The sequence below is a fragment of the Suricata suricatta genome, chromosome 5, assembly GCF_006229205.1.
Source record: "Suricata suricatta isolate VVHF042 chromosome 5, meerkat_22Aug2017_6uvM2_HiC, whole genome shotgun sequence".
NCBI classification, from domain to species: Eukaryota; Metazoa; Chordata; class Mammalia; order Carnivora; family Herpestidae; genus Suricata; species Suricata suricatta.
In genome coordinates this window covers 53,166,358-53,185,576 of record NC_043704.1, presented here as the reverse complement: position 1 = coordinate 53,185,576, position 19,219 = coordinate 53,166,358, and the positions used below count along the sequence as shown (strand labels likewise).

At 35.9% G+C, this 19,219-nt stretch overlaps 1 protein-coding gene across 7 annotated transcripts in view; it reads left to right on the top strand.

Annotated features, from left to right (window-relative positions):
• Positions 1-19,219, top strand: part of CBLB (Cbl proto-oncogene B) — a 213,007-nt gene that overhangs the window by 7,967 nt on the left and 185,821 nt on the right. For 6 of the 7 annotated variants that reach the window (XM_029939225.1, XM_029939228.1, XM_029939227.1 and 3 more), the window contains exon 3: positions 7,985-8,235. The exons of the other annotated variant lie outside the window; for it this stretch is intronic. In XM_029939225.1, the coding sequence (XP_029795085.1) occupies positions 7,985-8,235 (251 nt within the window). The remainder of the gene's footprint in view (positions 1-7,984; positions 8,236-19,219) is intronic. 7 annotated transcript variants of the gene reach the window in all.

Genomic DNA, 19,219 nt, shown 5'->3' with positions numbered 1-19,219 from the left:
GAGAAGAAGAAAGTTCTGATAGATAGCTTGGCAGTTGGGTTAGAATATAACTTTGTGTGTGGGGGGGTGCTATAGGAGAACTTCGCAGATTGAGGAAAAGGGATGCAGGTAGGGAGTGATTTAAAATGCTAAGGAAGCCGAAATGATAAAGTGGCATCCTAGATTACAGTGTGGGAGGAAGAGGGTAAGAAAAAGTCAAGAGTGAATCTTGGTAGATAACTAACTTTTACTTAGATAAGAAAGAAGTAAGGAAATACACAAAGTTTTGAGGGATTCTGTAAATTTTAGGTTGGGTTGTTAGGAAGTGATTTAAGGAATAACATTTCTAGTGTTCAATCCATGTTTTAAAACTGTATATTATAGAATAAACAATGTATATTATAATCAGTCTTCAGCAATGGAATGGGTAAATAAATGAAACATTGAGATGGAAGTAAGTTTGTATTGTGTGGATTAAGATCATTTTAGAAACATGCTGTGACTTTAATGATGCCACAATACTATTTTTATCCACTCTGAGTGGGCATATAGTTAAGTTTTGTTTTTTTTTAAATACATATTTGTAAGTTGCTAATATTTTCCTGGTAATGATGGAAGCATTTTGAAAATAACTGACCAATTTTTTAGCTCTTTAACATATTAATATTACATAATAATTAAGTATACTCATGGCATCTTTCAGTAGCAATAACAAAAATAGTTATTAAATTAAATGTTCGACCTGTTCAGATTCCACATCACCTGAGTACTGCTGATATTGTTAGCCTTGTTTGCTGCTTTCTTGCACAAAATACTCCAGACTTTTACAGGGTTTCAGGTAGTCTGAAGAACTTCAGGATCTCAAAGACTGTCTTTTTTTATGTGTTTATTTTATTTTGAGAGACAGAGAATGAGCGGGGGAGGGGCAGAGAGAGGGAGACTCAGAATCGGAAATGGGCTCCAGGCTCTGACCTGTCAGCACAGAGTCCGACACGGGTCTCGAACCCACAGACTGTGAGATCATGACCTGAGCCGAAGTCAGAAGCCTAACCAACTGAGCAACCCAGGTGCCCCTCAAAGAAACTCTTAATGATCTTTAAAAGAGCAGTCAGTGCCCTTGGTCTAATTCTTTATGTTTGCAAAATCTGCAGCATTGACCATGCAGTGGTATAAGACGAACTATGGAAGGAGAAGAAGTTCTAAAAAGTAGTGAGTGCCAAGTGTGTGCCTGGTACTGTGCAGAGCACTTTACATTTCTTTTCCTAAGAATTAGAACATCTGAAGAATTTTCTAGAAGAAGGAACAGGCCCAAAGTTGTAAAGCTAATGAATGGCAGCACCAGGTCTTAGGTTTGATTGATTCTAGCATCTGTGTTCATAGTTTGAAGATTCAAGCAGACTCTTTCATGGAATAGTAGAATTCTTCCCCTTTCCATGAGAAGTGAATAAAAAGATCTTTATCCCCTAATTTTTGATATGATAAAATTCTTTTTGAAACTTTGTACTTGTTTAGATAGCGTTAGTCACTATGGGAATGTTTTTTCTATTTGTAATGTTCCCTTCTGAGAAGTTTTTTGTTCCTTCCCTTCTATACTTTCTTTCCTCCATCAAGTATTTATTGTGTATTTACCCTCTGCAAGGTTCTACATTAGGTGATAGAGACAGACCAGTGAGACATAGATGTTCTCCACACTTACGGGAGATCTGTTCTTATTTGGAGGAAAATTCTGAATACACAATTGATTAATTACAACTAGTCAATTATTTAATGGTGTTTACGTATGTAATATTTTTAAAAGAAACCTTCATTGTAAACCATAAATGATTGGGTAGTTACCCCTAAATCCTATCATAATTAATATACTAGACTCCTAACTGATTTGATATACTCATTACTTGTTTTACCCAATTAATATTCTATGTAGAAAGGGTTTTATATTATTTTGGCACTTTTTGCATTTTATACTGTATACATTTATATAGTTTTATATACTTAAGATGATCTGCTAAATTTTTTTTAAACTTTTTTTAATGTTTTATTTATTATTGATACAGAGAGAGACAGAGCATGAGCGAGGGAGGGGCAGAGAGAGAGGGAGACACGGAACCGGAAGCAGGCTCCAGGCTCTGAGCTAGCTGTCAGCACAGAGCCCGACGCGGGGCTCGAACCCACGACCGTGAGATCTGACCTGAGCCGAAGTCGGAGGCCCAACCGACTGAGCCACCCAGGCGCCCCAGATTTGCTAAATTAAAATGGGAAGAACTCAAAGAACTCATAGATGCTTTTTATCATAATGACATTCTTTTGTGTAATTGCAGTAAGGAACCTCTTAAAACATTTACATGAGAAGCACAGACAAGGGATTCTTTCAGGCAACCCCATGCCGTTGTTAAAAATGGGATATTTCCCTTCGGGGGTACATACTTGATTTAATATAACTGACTGCCCCATGAAGTGAGGGGTGCTGTATAGTGAAAGTCTGTAACAGTGTAGGCACAGTTCCTTACTGTTGAAGTTTGCCATTTGCCTCCGTAGAATTTCTTTCATGCATTTCAGGGGCTGGGGTGAACCTAATAAATATGTTAGCTGACCTATAATATCTTTTTGTTACCTTTTGACTGGAAGTTTTCTTTAAGGCACAGTGGAGAAAAAACATCTTTAAATGCAAGAGGGTTTCAAGAATAATTGATGGCTTTGAAAATTCGTATAGCACCAGTAAATCCTGTGTTTATGTTTGTGCCTTTGCTTTGATACGGTTGAAGATATATTTAAAATATGTGAATACATATTGTATGTATACAGCATATATATAGATTAGACACATATTTTTATGTATGTGAAATGGTACAGGCATATACAGAAGCCCCACCCCCCCTTACAAATCTCTAAATACATTAAACAAATACAATAGGCAGTTGCATACTGTTATGGAGAGAGTGCCTGACTCTCAAGTCTAGACATTAATGTGTTGAGAGCAATAAACTCAGCTATATTCCATTTCTGTATTGTAGTATTTTTCTGTAAAAAGAAGGCAGTTGGTCATAGTGATTTCCAAGGTCCTCTTTGGCTCTAAAACCCTTTGAGTCAATGACTATAGTAGAGCTTGTCAGTGCTAAGTGTTTTGCCTTTTAGTTCAAAAGCAAAGAGCAACATTGCTAATGAACCAGTCCTTTTATGCACCAGTCCTAAAATGTTCATCATTATGTAATAATATTGTAGTTTTGTTCTTTTTAAAGCTTTTCTGTGTTGGGACCAACTTTCATTCTAGGGAGCAGCTTAGATATTTCTAGAAGACGTCTAAGTCTTTTGAATCTGAACTTGAACCCTTGTGGCGAGCTTGATTTTTCTCCTTAATACACTGTTTTTAGAAAAGCAATTTTTCTTTCTCTGGCTTTTGCAGTTCCTTGCACATAGCAGGCACTCAATAAATATTTATTGAAATGAGTTTGATCTGCCTAGAAGTCATAGTCCTGGTGTAGGGTTATTCATTTTTGGCAGGAGCTGTCATAAATCACAGACTTTAATACTAATCCAACTGATCAACTGTACAGTCAGCAGCATTATAGGATTCAGGAGTTCAGGATTATATGTTGCATTTACCCAAATGCAAATTTAGAAAACTGTGTGGCCTACAGAGGCCTTGATGAACTGAATTTCCCCTATTTTAAACCTTCTTGTGCCCCTTAACGCTAGGCTTCCTGTGACTTCACTTCTAGAATGACTGCATTGACTCCATTCTTTCTCACCTATTCTCTAGTGCCTCCCAAGCCTTTGCATACCCTTTTGCCTGGAATATTCCTTTTGCAAATTTAGGTGTGCCTTTCTTGATACCCTCATGTCAAGATATGAGCGAGCTGCTGATTTTCTCCAGCACATTGTACGCTCCTCCATTATTCCATTTAAAGTCTCCTGGAATTCTTTTTTTTTTAATTTTTAAAAATATTTTTAATTTATTTTTGAGAGACAGAGAGAGACAGTTCGAGTAGGGGAGGGTCAGAGAGAGAGGAGAGAGGGAGACACAGAATCTGAAGCAGGCTCCAGGCTCTGAGCTAGCTGTCAGCACAGAGCCTGATGCAGGGCTCGAACCCACAAACCGTGAGATCATGACCTGAGCCACCCAGGCGCCCCACTCCTGGAATTCTTTTTAAGCCATCAGTCTTTTTCACTAGAAAGCTCCTTGAGGACAGGTCTGTGATTTATTTCATTCTGCATTCCCTAGGGCTTATAACAATGCGTGACACAGAAACGTTTGTAGAGTTAACAAATGGGTGCTGAAGTTCATGTAAATTTGCAAATGGCATAAAAATAAAAATGTAAATGAGGTTAGCCAGGGATCATTAATTATATGCCCAATTCTAATTAAATTGTGATATAGTTAGAAGGAAGATCAGCCCGAGATTCAGAAGAAGACCCAGGCTCTTGTGGTGGATTAATGATTTTTTAATAGTCCCTTAATCTTTGTAGTTCTTAGTTTCTTTATCTGAAAATAAATGGATTGGACAGGATCTTTCCTAAGATCCCTCAGAGCAAGAATTATATCGCTCTTAAGTTAATTATAGAGAACTAGGTCTCTTCTGCCAGCCTCCTTGAGGCAGGAAGTATGTTGCAGTCATCTATAATTCCCTGCTAAGCTTTTTCCTGGTATATAGTAGTTATGCAAACAATTGTACCGTATAAAACAATAAATTCCTAGATAAAATTACAATTTCAATAAAGCAAATGAGAAAAAGGGCAGGTAGAGAAGAGCAAATTAAAAATCTGTAACACTTAAAAAAATCTGTTAAAGAATATTTATTTGGAATGTCTGAAGAGAACACCTGAGAGAAAAAAATTTTTTTATCAGTTAGAAAGTTCACCGGTAGAGGAAATTAATTTGAAATGGTGTAGTCCCCTAACTACAAGTTAATAATTATCAATCTGTGACATGCCATACCAAGTTTTATGTTGCTGAAATTAAACTGTGCCTGCTGTACAATGTTGTTGGTGGTATTTTTGAAATTTGTGCATACTTGTGATATTATTTTATAGTTTTAAGAATTGAAAAACTATATCCTGTTTCAACCAGAAGTTATTAAATCATTGACCTGTCTGGTATTTCATCAGTCTTTGGGGCAGAATGAGCTTCTCTGATTATATCAAAGTGTCTCAAAGTAAAAGGAGGTTAAAAAGCTTTATCAGCCACTTGAACTATACTTTTCTAATGATTTGACATTATTTAATAATGGAATCTTACATTTCCAAGAAATTTAGGGAACCAAACTAATATTCTTACATTTAATCTTTGGTTATGCCTTTGGATTATTGGAATACTATGTAGTCAATCATGAAAATAAGGAATTGCTATAATACTATTTAGGTATATATGTAATATATATAAAATACATACTACATATGTATAATACATATTATATAGGTGAAGTATTTTAGAGAATCAATCAAACATGCCATCTACAGATCCGTTTATGTGTTCTGTAGTGTGTGCCAGATACTTCTGTTTTAGGCGTTGTGCACAACAAGGAGGAAGATACGATAATGGGTTAATGTGAGAAACAGTTGTCTTAAATTAAGGGCTGATGCTTGATAGTTTAAGCCAAATTTTTCTTCCCACCAACAAAAAATTATATGGTTAATTCTTAAAGAAAGCAAGTATGGTAGTGAGTGTGAATACTTTTTTAATTTGTTGGTTCCTGGATTTATTGTGTTTGTGGTTCTTGAAATTATCACTGTTCATCTATTTTCTGTTTGGCCTAGGCACTTTTATGAGTACCCAGGAGTGAATCCATGTTTTGTAGAACCTGAAATTTGGAGGGGTCCTTTTAAAGAAAAATAATACAAAAGTACAAATACGAAATTGGATATGAAAGTGAATTTTTTTAGAATGATAAAACGTCCGAAGTTATGAACTTTAAAAAGCATTGATAAATAGTCACAAACATCAGAGAAATAATCTCAACTCTGGACACTTTATACTTTGATTTTCTTCTATTGTCCAAATGTATTTCCAGTCCTGGGTACCACCGGGCATGTTTAAATTACCAAATTTGAATTGGATCTTCTTGTTCCTATGCCGTGTGTGCGGCTTGATGGGCTCTTGAAGTATTCCCGAATCCTTTTTTTTTTTTATTGCATTGGCTGACAAATATTTAACCAGTTCTGGAAATAACTGCATCTCACATACCTTCTACTAAAGCCACTAAATGTATTTCCAACTCAAATTCCCATCAGCCAGACTTGAAAAATGCTCACAGCCACTTCAGTGCCACCCAACAGGAGGTTAAGTGGAATGAAAGGGAAGTCATACTGGAATAAGACAGAAATCATAACCGAGTGTGTGTGTGTGTGTGTGGGAGAAGCAGAGAAAGGGAAAGAAGAGAATCCCCAAGCAGGTTCCCCTCAACCTGAGCCAAAATCAAGCCATCAGTAACTTGCTGAGCCACCCAGGAGCCCCTTAACCTTGTGTTTAAAAGCTCTTGCTCTTGGGGCACCTGGGTGGCCCAGTGGTTTGAGTGTCTGACTTTGACTCAGATCATGATCTCTGGGTTCCTGAGTACGAGGCCGCTTCGGGCCGCGTCGGGGTCTGTGCTGACAGCTCAGGGCCTGGAGTTAGCTTCGCATTCTGTGTCTCCCTCCCTCTCTGCCTCTTGCCCACTCAGGCTCGGTCTCTCTTTCAAAAATAAATAAACATTAAAAAAAGTAAAAAGATTAAAATCTCTTGCTCTTGGAAGTGTTACAGCACTATGTGATGAAGGCCTTAGAAGAGGGCTAGCTGTTTGAAGGACCATCAGGCTTAAGCTTCACTGGCTTCTCAGTAAAGCTGCCTTTGCTTTGTACATTTGGTCGTTGTGAGAGTGTGCACCTGTGCGGTATGTATGCTCTTGGGCAGGAGCCAATGAATTAATTTACAGATTTTATCTAATTGGGTGGTTCCTTATGTCCTGGTGTGAGGGATAGGAGGAATAAGATGAGTTAACTTACTTTTGACTAAGTTACTTGCACATGTGGAGTTGACTATAGTAGTTGAATTGCTGCCTTCTCCTAGCAGAAGATATTTTCAGCTCTGCAGGCCGCTCCAGATGCCCCCGTGGTTGGGTGACACCCGATGGAATGACTCCACCATTACGGAACACACGTCTGTGGACACGGGATATAACATGGGGAGGTGGAAGAGACTCGGTCTGACCGGATACCCGTTTACCGCTTAATAGCTCAGTTATTAAAATTGCACTCTTTGTTTTGTTCTCCTCAGGTTTCAGGAGCAATATGCCAAAACATTAATTAAAATCTAGGAAAGAGCTTTAGCTGGGAGTTCAGTGTAGTCAAATGAGATCTAAATGTGAGATGTTGGTTGCCAGCAGAAGACACCCATTTCCTAATTTCTATTTAAAAAAAGTGACTCTAAAAAGACAAATAACAAAACAAAACAAAACAAAACCAAAAAAAAGTGACACTAGGGGCACCTGGGTGGCACAGTCGGTTAAATGTCCTACTTCAGCTCAGGTCTTGATCTTGGGATTTGTGATTTCAAGCCCTGCGTCTGTCTCTGTGCTGACAGCTCAGATCCCGGAGCCTGATTCAGATTCTGTGTCTCCCTCTCTCTCTGCCCTTCCCCTGCTTGTGCTCTGCCTCTTTCTCTCTCAAAAATAAATAAAAATTAAAAAAAAAATTTTTAAAGTGACTATAAGTGGTATACAATAATTAGCACACTGGAGTTCTGTGAAGCCATGAACAATGGGATACTGTAGAGGAGAGAAAGAAGACTTTAGAGGTAGAAAGTAATGGTGTGACATAGTAGGAATAAATGGGAGGAGAAGAAAATTGTATTTAATTATTCAAGACAGATGCAAATATTTACCAATTCTTTGTAAACTGGAGATAGTAATTTTAAGATCAAAATGTATATTCTGGAAAATGAAGACATAGTACAGTTTGATGAATTTCATAACTTTTCTATGAAAGAATTTATTGTGATTCATGTGAAAGTGTTTTATTTTTGTCTCTTTTTTAGGTCAGACTGTGCCAAAATCCCAAGCTTCAGTTGAAAAATAGCCCACCATACATACTTGATATTTTACCTGATACATATCAGCATTTGCGACTTATATTGAGTAAATATGATGACAACCAGAAACTTGCCCAACTCAGTGAGAATGAATATTTTAAAATCTATATTGATAGTTTAATGAAGAAGTCAAAACGGGCAATAAGACTCTTTAAAGAAGGCAAGGAGAGGATGTACGAAGAGCAGTCACAGGACAGGTAAGAATATTTCAGATTTATTTAGTTTTTTTAGTGATAAGGTCATATTTATGTTGCGCTTTGCGTCATAGTAGAAATAACCCCCCCCCTTTTTTGGGGAAGAAATACTGCATTTGTGTGTTTGCTTTTCACATGATTTAAACCTTGTATTTTTACTTAAATTTCCTGGCGATAATAATTACTTCACGAGACGCCATTCTTTCTTAAAATAGACTTTAGGTTTTAGGACAGTCTTAGGTTTATAGAAAAATTACTCTCAAGTATGCAGTTCCCATTTACCCCTCCCTGCCAGCATGCATTTCTCCTGTGATTACAGTCTTGCATAGTGTGGTTCATTGATGAACCAACAGTGGTATAGTAGTAGTAACTGAAGTTCATAGTTTATATTTGGATTCACTCTTTATGTTGTACAGTTCTGTGGGTTTTGACAAATACATAATGTCGTGTATCTACCATTTCAGGGTCATGTAGAATAAATTCATTGCCCTTAAACTGCCCTGTGCTCTGCCTGTTCATTGAGTTTCTACCCTGGCCCCCGCACTACACACCTCCTGAATACCTGGCAGCCACTTCTCTCTTTACGGTCTTGAGAGTGTTTCTTTGTTTAGAATGACATGCAATTGAAATCTTATAATATGTAACTTTTTCAGACTGGCTTCTTTCACTTAACAGTATGTGTTTAAGGTTCCTCCTTGTCTTTTTATAGCTTGATAGCACATTTCTTTTTATCACTGAGTAATACTCCATTACATGGGTGTACTTCAGTTTGTTTATCCATTCATCTATTGAAGAATATCATGGTTGCTTCTAACTTTTGACAATTACGTATAAAGCTGCTATAAGTATTCATATGTAGGTTTGTGTGTAGACATAAGCTTTCAGCTCATTTGAGTAACTCTCTAGGAGCATGAGTGCTGGGTCCTACGGTAAGACTTGTTTTTAGCTTTGTAAGACCCTCCCGTACTGTCTTCCAAAGTGGCTGTACCATTTTGCATTCCCACCAGCAATGAAGGACGTTTCCCATTGCTCCCCATCTACCATATTTGGTACTGGAGACACTGTGTTTAAGATGCAGTCTTGGCCAGATCTGTGTGTGATAGATGTGGGTGGGAGACAGAGCTTGGTTATCAGTGTTTGACTGTTACCTGAGAAACTGAATAGGGGTGGCAAAAACGGAAGGGACATCAGCTGAATCCTCACTTTATAGCCAGGATTCCAGATGTAGAGACTCTCCTTTAAAGTTTGTTTGGCTATTTCGGTGTTAAATTTTATGATCTATCTTAAATCAAATGAAGAAAGTTAGTTTTTCATTTCTGGGATATTTTAAATATATTTAGAATATTCACTGATAGTTACAGCATATTTAGATTTACAAATTGGAAAACAAATATTAATTAAAATATATACTACTTTAATATAGTTGCGTTTTAATTTAAGACACTTAACCTCTCGGGATTTCAGTTTCATTACATATAGGTAAACTTCTAGGAAACCTTCTTTCAGGTCAGAAAAACTAGCCTCATTCAGTCTGATAAAACATAGGGTTGTATAATAGCAAGTTCACTTACCGAGTTGTGTACACTCTGAACTTGTCTGTAAATTCTGGTCAAACAAATATCTGGAGTGAGTGAAAAACCATCAAAATCAAACACAGAAAAACTGTCTGCCAAATTTAAAATGGCATAAATGTTTACTTATTTATAATTTGCTCTCTAAATTAGTGATGAACTTAACATAATCATAAGTATTAACCAGTCGTAACTATGGGCTCATTACTAAATATACTTGGATCACAGTTTATATGTTTTGAGGGTGGTGAATCCTTCAGTTGCCTTTTAATTTTGAAGCTCTCAGACTCTCTCCCAGTCTGCCGAGAGGAGCATGAATCACCACATGGTGTCAGAAGTAGAGACACGTCATAGTGAGTTTCTTCTTACAAACCTTTCAAGAAGGACCAGAGTTATGGGGAAGCCAGCTGTTTACGTTTAAAACTGTATTTTTACTTTGTAATTCTGCAAGTGATCTAATAAAATCAAGTTGTTTTATAGTTATCTGTATACATCTTATTCACATTTAGGAACCCTGAAATTCTTCATCAGTCAGCAAAGAAATCCATTTAATTTCACTTTTTAAGATATTGGGTCAGTGAGAAGGCATGTAATTTCTCGGTTTAGGAATTTGAGTGGATATAGTGTTTTCATTGGATGTAGTCATATATGATGTGGTAAACTTGTTACCCCCCTTTTATAACTTTAGAAACTTGAAACATTTCCTAACCCAGTAGATGTCTTTATAATTACCATTTCATTTATAAGCTTTGATATTTTGGGCTTTATATGTGGGAGCATATCATGGGAGAATCTCTATAAATGTTGGTTACTTTTGTGTAGATTTCCACAGATGATGACAGGTTGCATAATGCTGATCGATCAGATTTAGGAGACTCTAAATTCTGTGTTTTAGGTGTCTAATTTTGTCACTCTCCTAAATTCAATTCTAGGACAGAGTTGATTAGTTTCTATGCTGGTGTAGCGTGTTCCTAAATGAATTTTACTGTTATCTTGTTCCATTTTCTAAGAGGGTCCTTTGACCACTGTTTTTATGCAGAACTTACATTTGATACATGTTTAATCAAAATTCCTAATAATGCACCATTCTTGGTACACCATAACAAGAACATAGGTTTTGATTTATGTTTCTTTTGGTAGTTATATATTTTGACACATTCATTTTTAGGTTGCCTTTGGAATTTAAATGCAAGCTGAGGCTAAAGTGTAACATTGTACGTGGAGCTGTGAGACATTTTGCTCTATAGATAATAAAAGAAATTTCTTAGAATGTTCTCATGGTCGTTAGGCAACAAAGTATTCTGTGTGGTGGAATGACTCTTATCTAACGTGGATGACACCGTGATTACTGGGAATATTATAATTTCTCTGAACAATTTTTGCTTTTGCAAATAATGTCAGTAGGGATATTGGGATTATTAAACTAAAACTGAAGGGGGTAGTAATAGGAGATAGTGATCTGGAGCCCACTGACCACACACCAGCATTGTCACAAGCAGATTATGTGCTTTACTGAGAAAAAGTATGCTGGATGAGTTCACGAATCCAAAAGTTTACTTTAATGTTTCTGCTGTGTCAAAAAGAAACTCCTTTATGGATTTGTTTTAAACATAAGGGCAAATGGGAAAATTTCAGGTCAACTTTAAGCTTGGTTTTAATTAATTGCTGAACTATGAGTAGCCTAAATTTTTAAAGCTGTTTCACATAAATGTGACAAATACAGTAAATAGGAAAATAAATAAGGATAGCAAATGGCATGCAGTGTATTTTTTGTCTGTAGGTATGAGGTGGAAAGTTTATTTGTTCATGAAATAGACACTATGGTCGTAGTGCAAACCTCTTACTTGAAGAACGGGGTAGGATGCTGATTTCTGGGTAGAGGCCTGCCGTGTGCCTTGCTTGACTTTCACGGCAAACCTCTTTTCTTGTATCACTTCTCCCAGGTGTTTATGTTTGTTTGTTTTTTCTGACAAACAGTTGAGCCTCACACTGAGCTAGTGCATCTCCAGCTGAATGTCTCAACCATTCTGAGCTGGCATTTCTTTCTGGGGAGAGTAGTTTAGTGGTATCTGGCTCCCATAAAGTTTTCGTGTGTATGGATGGGGTGGGGGTTTGGAGATCATGTAGAGAAGGGAGAATTTGTAGTTTCAGGCACAGAGGTGAAACTTTATATCATGTGGTTTACATATTTAGTGGCAAAAGTCCGAATAAGTGTGAGGCTAACAAATGTAGAATTACAGCTGACAAACGTGGAATTGCCAGGAGGGGCTTTTCTTCAGTGGTGTGCCCGGCAGTTTCATCAGTTGACCATTTTAATAGTAACATTTACTCTTTCGTGTAAAAGTTAATGTGTTTATTGCCTGCTCAGCAAGGCCTGGTGTTGGACACTGTTTAGAACACCTGGAGGTGATAGCCTAAGGATACTCAGATTTTCCATATTTTGGAGGTGCTTCAGTGAGCCAGAGTGCCACAAACCATTTTCCCCTCCCACACACTGGTTTTCAACCACTGAAACAAAACCAAAAGTCAACTGAGGTGGAAGAAAATAGTTCTGTGTTTGATAACCCATCAGTGAAGAAAATAAAGGCTTTTAAAAAATTCACACCAGAGAATAGTACCTAGATGTTGTCTTATTATTAATGTCATTTCAGAGCCGCTGGGCCATTCCTAATGCACATATATTGTAGAAAATCATAGTGTGCGTAGCTTGTATAATAACATTCATTCCAAGTAAGATTTGTTTAAAAAAAGTATTTTGACAGAAAAATTAGTGCTGGAAGATGCTAGCCTTTATTTAAAATCCTTCAGGAGTATCAGGCAAAAATCTTCCTCTCCACTGACCGTTAGATTGAACACAGAAAAATGCTATATTAAACCTGCTATATTAATAAAGTGACTTTCCCTCTAAAAGACTACAATTCACTATGCTTGCTGTTTATACTCATGTTGTAACTTATGAGATAGTATACCAAGAATATTTTGGAGCTGATATATTAATGATTCATAGTTAGGTTAAAAGTCAAATTAAAAAAATATCAGCAACAATAGTAACAGGAACAATAAAACACAAAGCTACAAATAAACCTACTTGGCTTTCTTCCTTCAGTATGCCTACATTGCTTTGGCCAAATAATAGTGTATCAGTTTAAGTGTTTAAATTTGTGTAAATGCAAAGACTGTTGATTACTTGGTCATGGAAGTAGTCTTGAAGTTCCTCCTGGGTTTTCAGTTTAACCATATAAAGAAAGAGATTGACCTGTATGCACAATTTGGGCTGTGTGTAATAGTTCTGATTATTGCTAGAACTTGCAGGTTAATGACCTTGTTTAAAATGCCGCATTACGTTCTACATTTTCTCATAGCCAGCTCTATATGTTGCAAAAAGAAATGAGGAAAGAGTGCTTTTGAATGATGTGATGTCATTTATGCTCCAAGTGTTCTTTGTAGCCTTGGTTGGTTTTCTGACTCCAATCTGTGCTTTTTTTAGTCTTTAAATTATTTTCTGGATGGGCAGAATATTTTTTGGTTCAGACATTTCAACATCATAAAACAAAGGTGTAGTTTGTCTCAAACTAAAGGCTACTGCTGTTGCTGTATCAGTCTATTAAATAATTTTTCAAATCTAATAGTAGTTTCTAGTAAGATACTGTTTTTGTTATTACAATAACCGTTTTAAGGAGAATTAATCTTGGGGGAAGTTATGTCTTTCTTATATAAATAACTTGTACAGTGTTGAATGTATTTCCTATATTTTACGAAATATCTCTTGTTTAATGATGCATGAGAAGGAATGGTTTATTAGTCTTAAAAATAATCTGACATCAAAAAAATTACTCTATTTCTTTTGTTTGTTTATTAATGGTAAAAATTATAGAGATTTTACATTTCATGAGTACAAGGGACAAGTTGCAAACAGAAAAATATGATTTCTAAATAAATCAAAATAGGTTCCTAATCTTTTTTTGAACACAAGTTCTTTAATAGAAACATATTCAGTTGCCATTTAATTTTTTCTAAGTTTGCCTGCATTCTAGACACTTTTTTCCTTTTCAGTGGAAGACTAGAGGAACCAAAAGATTATTTTTTGATATTTTAAAATGATAATATGTAACTAGGATTCAGAGGACAAATAGTGGTCAACTCCTTTGGGTAGCAGTGCCTGCTAGGTAGGAAATAGAATTTTCTTAAGAAAACTTGAACATCTGCCTGATGTTCAACATCTGCATCTGACTTATCACGAATAGAAATTTTATTTAGGCTTGATAAGAATGCTTTCATTCATATTTTAAACATCTGAGAGTTGTGAATATACTTTTCTAAAAGTTTGGAAGTGAAGGGGCTTATTACGTGACACACTGTGAAAGGAGTGACCACAAGAAAGTTACTCAGACAAATGTTTTCAAAGTTGAACAAAGGGACTCTGTTAGAGCAGGCGGGGGAGAGCTTGAAGAATCTTTGACTGTTAAGGGCTTTATGACTAACTACATCTATGATGCTTTTGCTAAGTAGATACATAGTGATTTTCTTATTGATTTTCATGTAAGTGACAAGTGAAAGGGGTTTTGCCAGCAATTTCCCCTTTGGGGTACATTTTAAAAATACAAAAGAAGTTATTAAGATATAGTTTAAAACTAAATTCACTATTTTTAAAAATTTTAAATAAGATGTTTACATTTAGTCCATTTTATTTATCCCCCCCCCAGCCCTATGTTAATATCATGTACACCTAACTCCTGATTTATTAGCTTTTAAAAATTTTATTGCAATTTATTTAAATACCTTCCAAGTCAAATTATATTTTATATACATATGATATTTTGATTTTAAAATTGGAGACTTTTCCTCCCTACAGTTTAGAGTTTATTAAATGTTTGCAAATTCTTGAGAGCAATAAGCATCATATTATAAGACAGTAAGCCAACTCACAAGACTCAATGTGAACTTGACTTTATGGTTGAATACCTTTTATGTTTTTCAGTCTTAAGGCAGCTTATTAAAATTGATGTTTTCCTTTCAATGAATATCTGGTGACATTCACATTTGGTAATTAAAATCCAGAAGCACTCAAGAAAGAATGCCTGTTTTTAGTTTCATAATAACAATACTCCCAGCAAAGAAGGTTGATGAATGATGTCTTTCAAGTGGCAGATTTGTTATTTAGTTAAAGACAGCTCCTTTGGCAGTTTCTTAAAAAAAAAAAACAAAAACAAAAACAAAAAAAAAACCTAAATTGAGGTCTGTTTATAAAACAGACAAGCTGCAGTAATAATCCTATAGCCTGAGGAATGCTTGAAAACCTAGCCCAGGAAGCACCCCCTGTTTTTCCCCAGTGATTTAACAAAGTGGAGTTTCTGGGAATCCAAACATTTAACATCCACTACTAATTGGGTAGGTCATAAAATAGTACTCACATCTGACTCTTTGAAATGAAGTGCTTCAGAAATATTTGGTTTTCCAAATCCATTTTTAATATTAATCTTTTGTCTCTCTAGGGTCATTGTTGGATTATGAGTTTTTGTTGAGTTTGCATTTATACATCAATTGTTTATAGATGTGCTGATTCTAGCAGGATGCACATATGAAGTTATTACAAAACGTACTCATTTATAGATTCAAATAATAAGAGATTGAGGCTGCTTGGTTTGGTAGAACCGTTGAAAACAGATACATTTAGATTTATTGAACTGTATTACTGTATCATGTGATCATATGATCCACTTCATCAAATATTTGTGACTGCATTAATTTCCTAGGGTTGCTACACAAAGGTATTATACACCGAGTGGCCAAAACAACAGTTTCTGTTTAAGTTGACTCTCTCACTGGTGGAGCCTAGAAGTCTGAAATCACGCTGTCAGCAGGGCTGTGCACTGTGCAGTCCTCTAGGGCAGATAGATATTTCCAGGGCTGCAGTTTCATTCCTTGGCTGGGAGAGGCACAATTTTAGTCTCCATCTCTGTCATCACGTGGTGTCCTCCTCCCTCTGCATGGGTCTCCCTTTCCAAACTCTTCTTACAGGAACACCAGTCATAATGGATCAGGGCCCCTCCTAATGACTCTATTTAAATTATTACATCTACAAAGACCCTATTTCTAAAAAAGGTCACATTCAAGGTAGGGTTGAGGTTAAGATTTCAGTGGATCTTTTTAAGGGACGCAGTTCAACCCATAACAGTGACGAAATGGTAGGATAAAATTTGATACTCAGGAGGAGAAGAAAATGGAAACTCATTAGAGTATATGGCATGAGAAGTATCAAAAACTTTGCTCTTTTGAAGATAATGTCAAAGAAAATTACTTAAAAGTTTCTTTTGAAGGACCCGACCTATAGGTCAAATAACTTTTGTGGATTTTTAAAGATTTATAATAAAAAGCCTATGGATTAATTTCTGGATTAATTTTTATGCATATGTTAAAAGCATGGTACATTACATTTTCATCAGTATTTTTGTAAATGTTGACATAAATGAATTTATAAATACATTGTTACAAATGTTCTTTCTCATTTCAATGTAGAAAGTGCTATCTTTAGAAATTATTAATACTATAAATATGTATATTTAATTAAAGGTTATGATATTAATAGTCATGATTATCCCTTCATTAAGAATCCCAGTTTTTTTCTTTTATTTTGTGACAAAAACGCTGGAGGATGAATTAAAATAGTTGTAATAGTTAATAATAATTTACATCATTGCTAAATCTGTTTACAAAGTTTTCTATGTTGCAAATTAAGAAAAAAGGTGAGAAGTGTGTTCCATGTTGGGGGCAGAGGGAATGCTACACTGCACATTCACTTGGTGCCTTTAATATCATGATATAAAGTATTCTAAGTATGGATTTCATATTAGGATTTTAGAGAGTCAATTCAAGGATTTTAGTTTAAACAATAGTATATAATTGTTTCTAAAAGTGGCATGCCGAGCAGGGTAATCCAGGGGTCGGCAAACTATATAGAGCTAGATAGTGAATATTTTAGACTTTGCCACATGGTCTCTGGCAGCTACTTAGCAGTGCCTTTATAGTAGGAAAGCAGGCACACACCATATGTAAATGAGTGGGCATGGCCATGTTCCAATAAAACTTTATGTATAAAAGCATGTGGTAGACTAATTTGGCTGAGGGCTATAGTTTGCCAACTCTTGGCTTAACGAATTAATCTAATTTTTAGACAGTAACATTTTAAAAGTGTTTTATCAACATGGCTGAGTAGGTAAGTTATGTCAGTTAAGAATGTGTTTGGCTGAAAGTAACAATATCTGACCAACAGTAGTTTACAAGTATAGGGATGCCTGTTTCTCAGCACATCAGAGACCCAAGCTCCTGGCATTGTAATCTCCTTCCTTAGTTGGGTTTGTCCCCATTCTAGGCACTTTATGCTTGTAAAATTTCTGCCGTGGCTTTGTCTTTTTAAGGCTTCTTGACAGGAAAGAAGGGCAGGGCAGCACCACATATGTCTGTCCTCTTTTTATCATTGATCAGAAATCTGCCTGGAAGCTTTCTACGTGATTTGCTCCTTCCAGCACATTTCTCTGAGGTCTTTTTAGGTCACAGAGTCTCCTTTTGCTACAAAGCTGGTTGGTCTTTTGAAAATTTTCATGTTCAGCTTCCATATTAGAGGAAGAAAAGGGAGAAAAGGATTGGGAAAGGATATTGAGTCTGCGGTATCTGCCCAAATAAATAAACCCAACATCTATGGATACAATTAACTTGGACATAGTTCGTAGTGTAACTTGGTAGGACTTATTTCTTTAAAACTATGTTGTCCAGAACTAGTTTTGAAGTTAATCTGCCACATGCACTTCATAAATGGTGAGAGAAGACATGAATGTTTGTTGGACGAAAATGACTGTTAGTCATAGTAATAGCAATAGGCAGAGTATCACCATTTGTGCGGGTCCCTGACTCCCAACTCTTATAGGGGGACATAATGGACAGGTTACACCAGCCCATCCAATGGGCAGACCTTGAACTTCAGGAACCAGGATCTTTTATATGGGAGGTCAGCTGGCCTTAATCTTTGCCCTGGAAGGAGACACCGGATGGTGTTTCTGTTCAGGAGGAGATACTATTGCTGGCACCTAAAGGCTGTTTGCTATATAAATGTTCCTGAAAGGAGAGTCCCAAGCAGAGGGTGTCAGTATCTATGGTCATAATGCATGCAGACATGAGAGAGACCCATGGAGAATTTTCTCCCCAAATATATGTTCGTTTCTTTCCTAGAAACTATAATTGTGTCTTAGTTTATGAAATTTGAATCTCAAGAATAGGGTATTACGGCAGTATTTCAGATTGTTAGTAAGACCAAAATCTTGGGTTCTGCCATATGTAATAAATTATGTACATATGAAATAACAAATGTATATTTTAGGAATCTCGTATATGTGAAATAATTGTGACATCCAGAACAATAGTGAATGGAAACTTTTTAGAGTAAACTATTTCTATTCTTATTAGCTTTCTGGAAAAAAAAGTGTTTAAAAATAAAACAAGGAACAAATATACAAGAACAGTTTCATCTCAAACTGGTTATCCTTTAAAAGAGAAAATGATTTTTTCATTTTTCATTGGGTAATACCTCTTTTAAACTTCGAGTACTGTAATCTTAGGTTTAGACACAAATAATCGAAAGCAAATACTTTGTTGCCATGATAAGGACCATTGAAATTATATTTTATAAGAAATAAATTATTTAACTTTGTCATTGGTGATAAATTATTTAACTTTGTCATTAGTGACTATACTTCAGAGAGGAGTGGTTAGTATTCCAATCCCATTTTCTATCTGGGGAAGCTTAATTGATTGCAGGTTACAGGACTTGACAAGAATTGCATATATTGACGTGGGATATATTTTATTTCTAAATGATGTCTCATTACCAAGTTGGCATGTGTGAACCTGCCACTGTTGGCATCTGAAGGATGTCAGCATTGCAAGCCTTTTCACCTTTGCTTCAGGAGGACTTATTTGAACAATTAGCACATTTTATACTTGTGAAAATTAGGGGTTTTCCTATCCTCATTAAACCAGTGTGAATATTGCTAAATGGTCAGTCAGTGCAACTTTTTTTTTTTTTTTTAAATAAGACAGCTTATATTTGCAGTTAAATCCTGGGCTGTTTATTTAAAGCTTCATTTAAAGTTCATTTCACATGTCTGTGTGTGTGTGTATGTGTGTGTGTGTGTGTGTGTGTGTGTGTGTATGTGTGTGTGTGTATGAGAGAGAGAAAAATTCTGCCTGTGACTTAAGCTTTTAGTTTTTCTAGAGGAGCAAAGTATTTTTTTCCCCTTTAAGGAAATTGGAAAGTTTACCTGAATTTTTTTTGTGAAAAATTTTTTCTGAAAATAAATTTTAGCTCTTTTTACAGATGCTTTGAATACTTTAATTATGTTTTTATAAAACGACTTTTTCTTGAA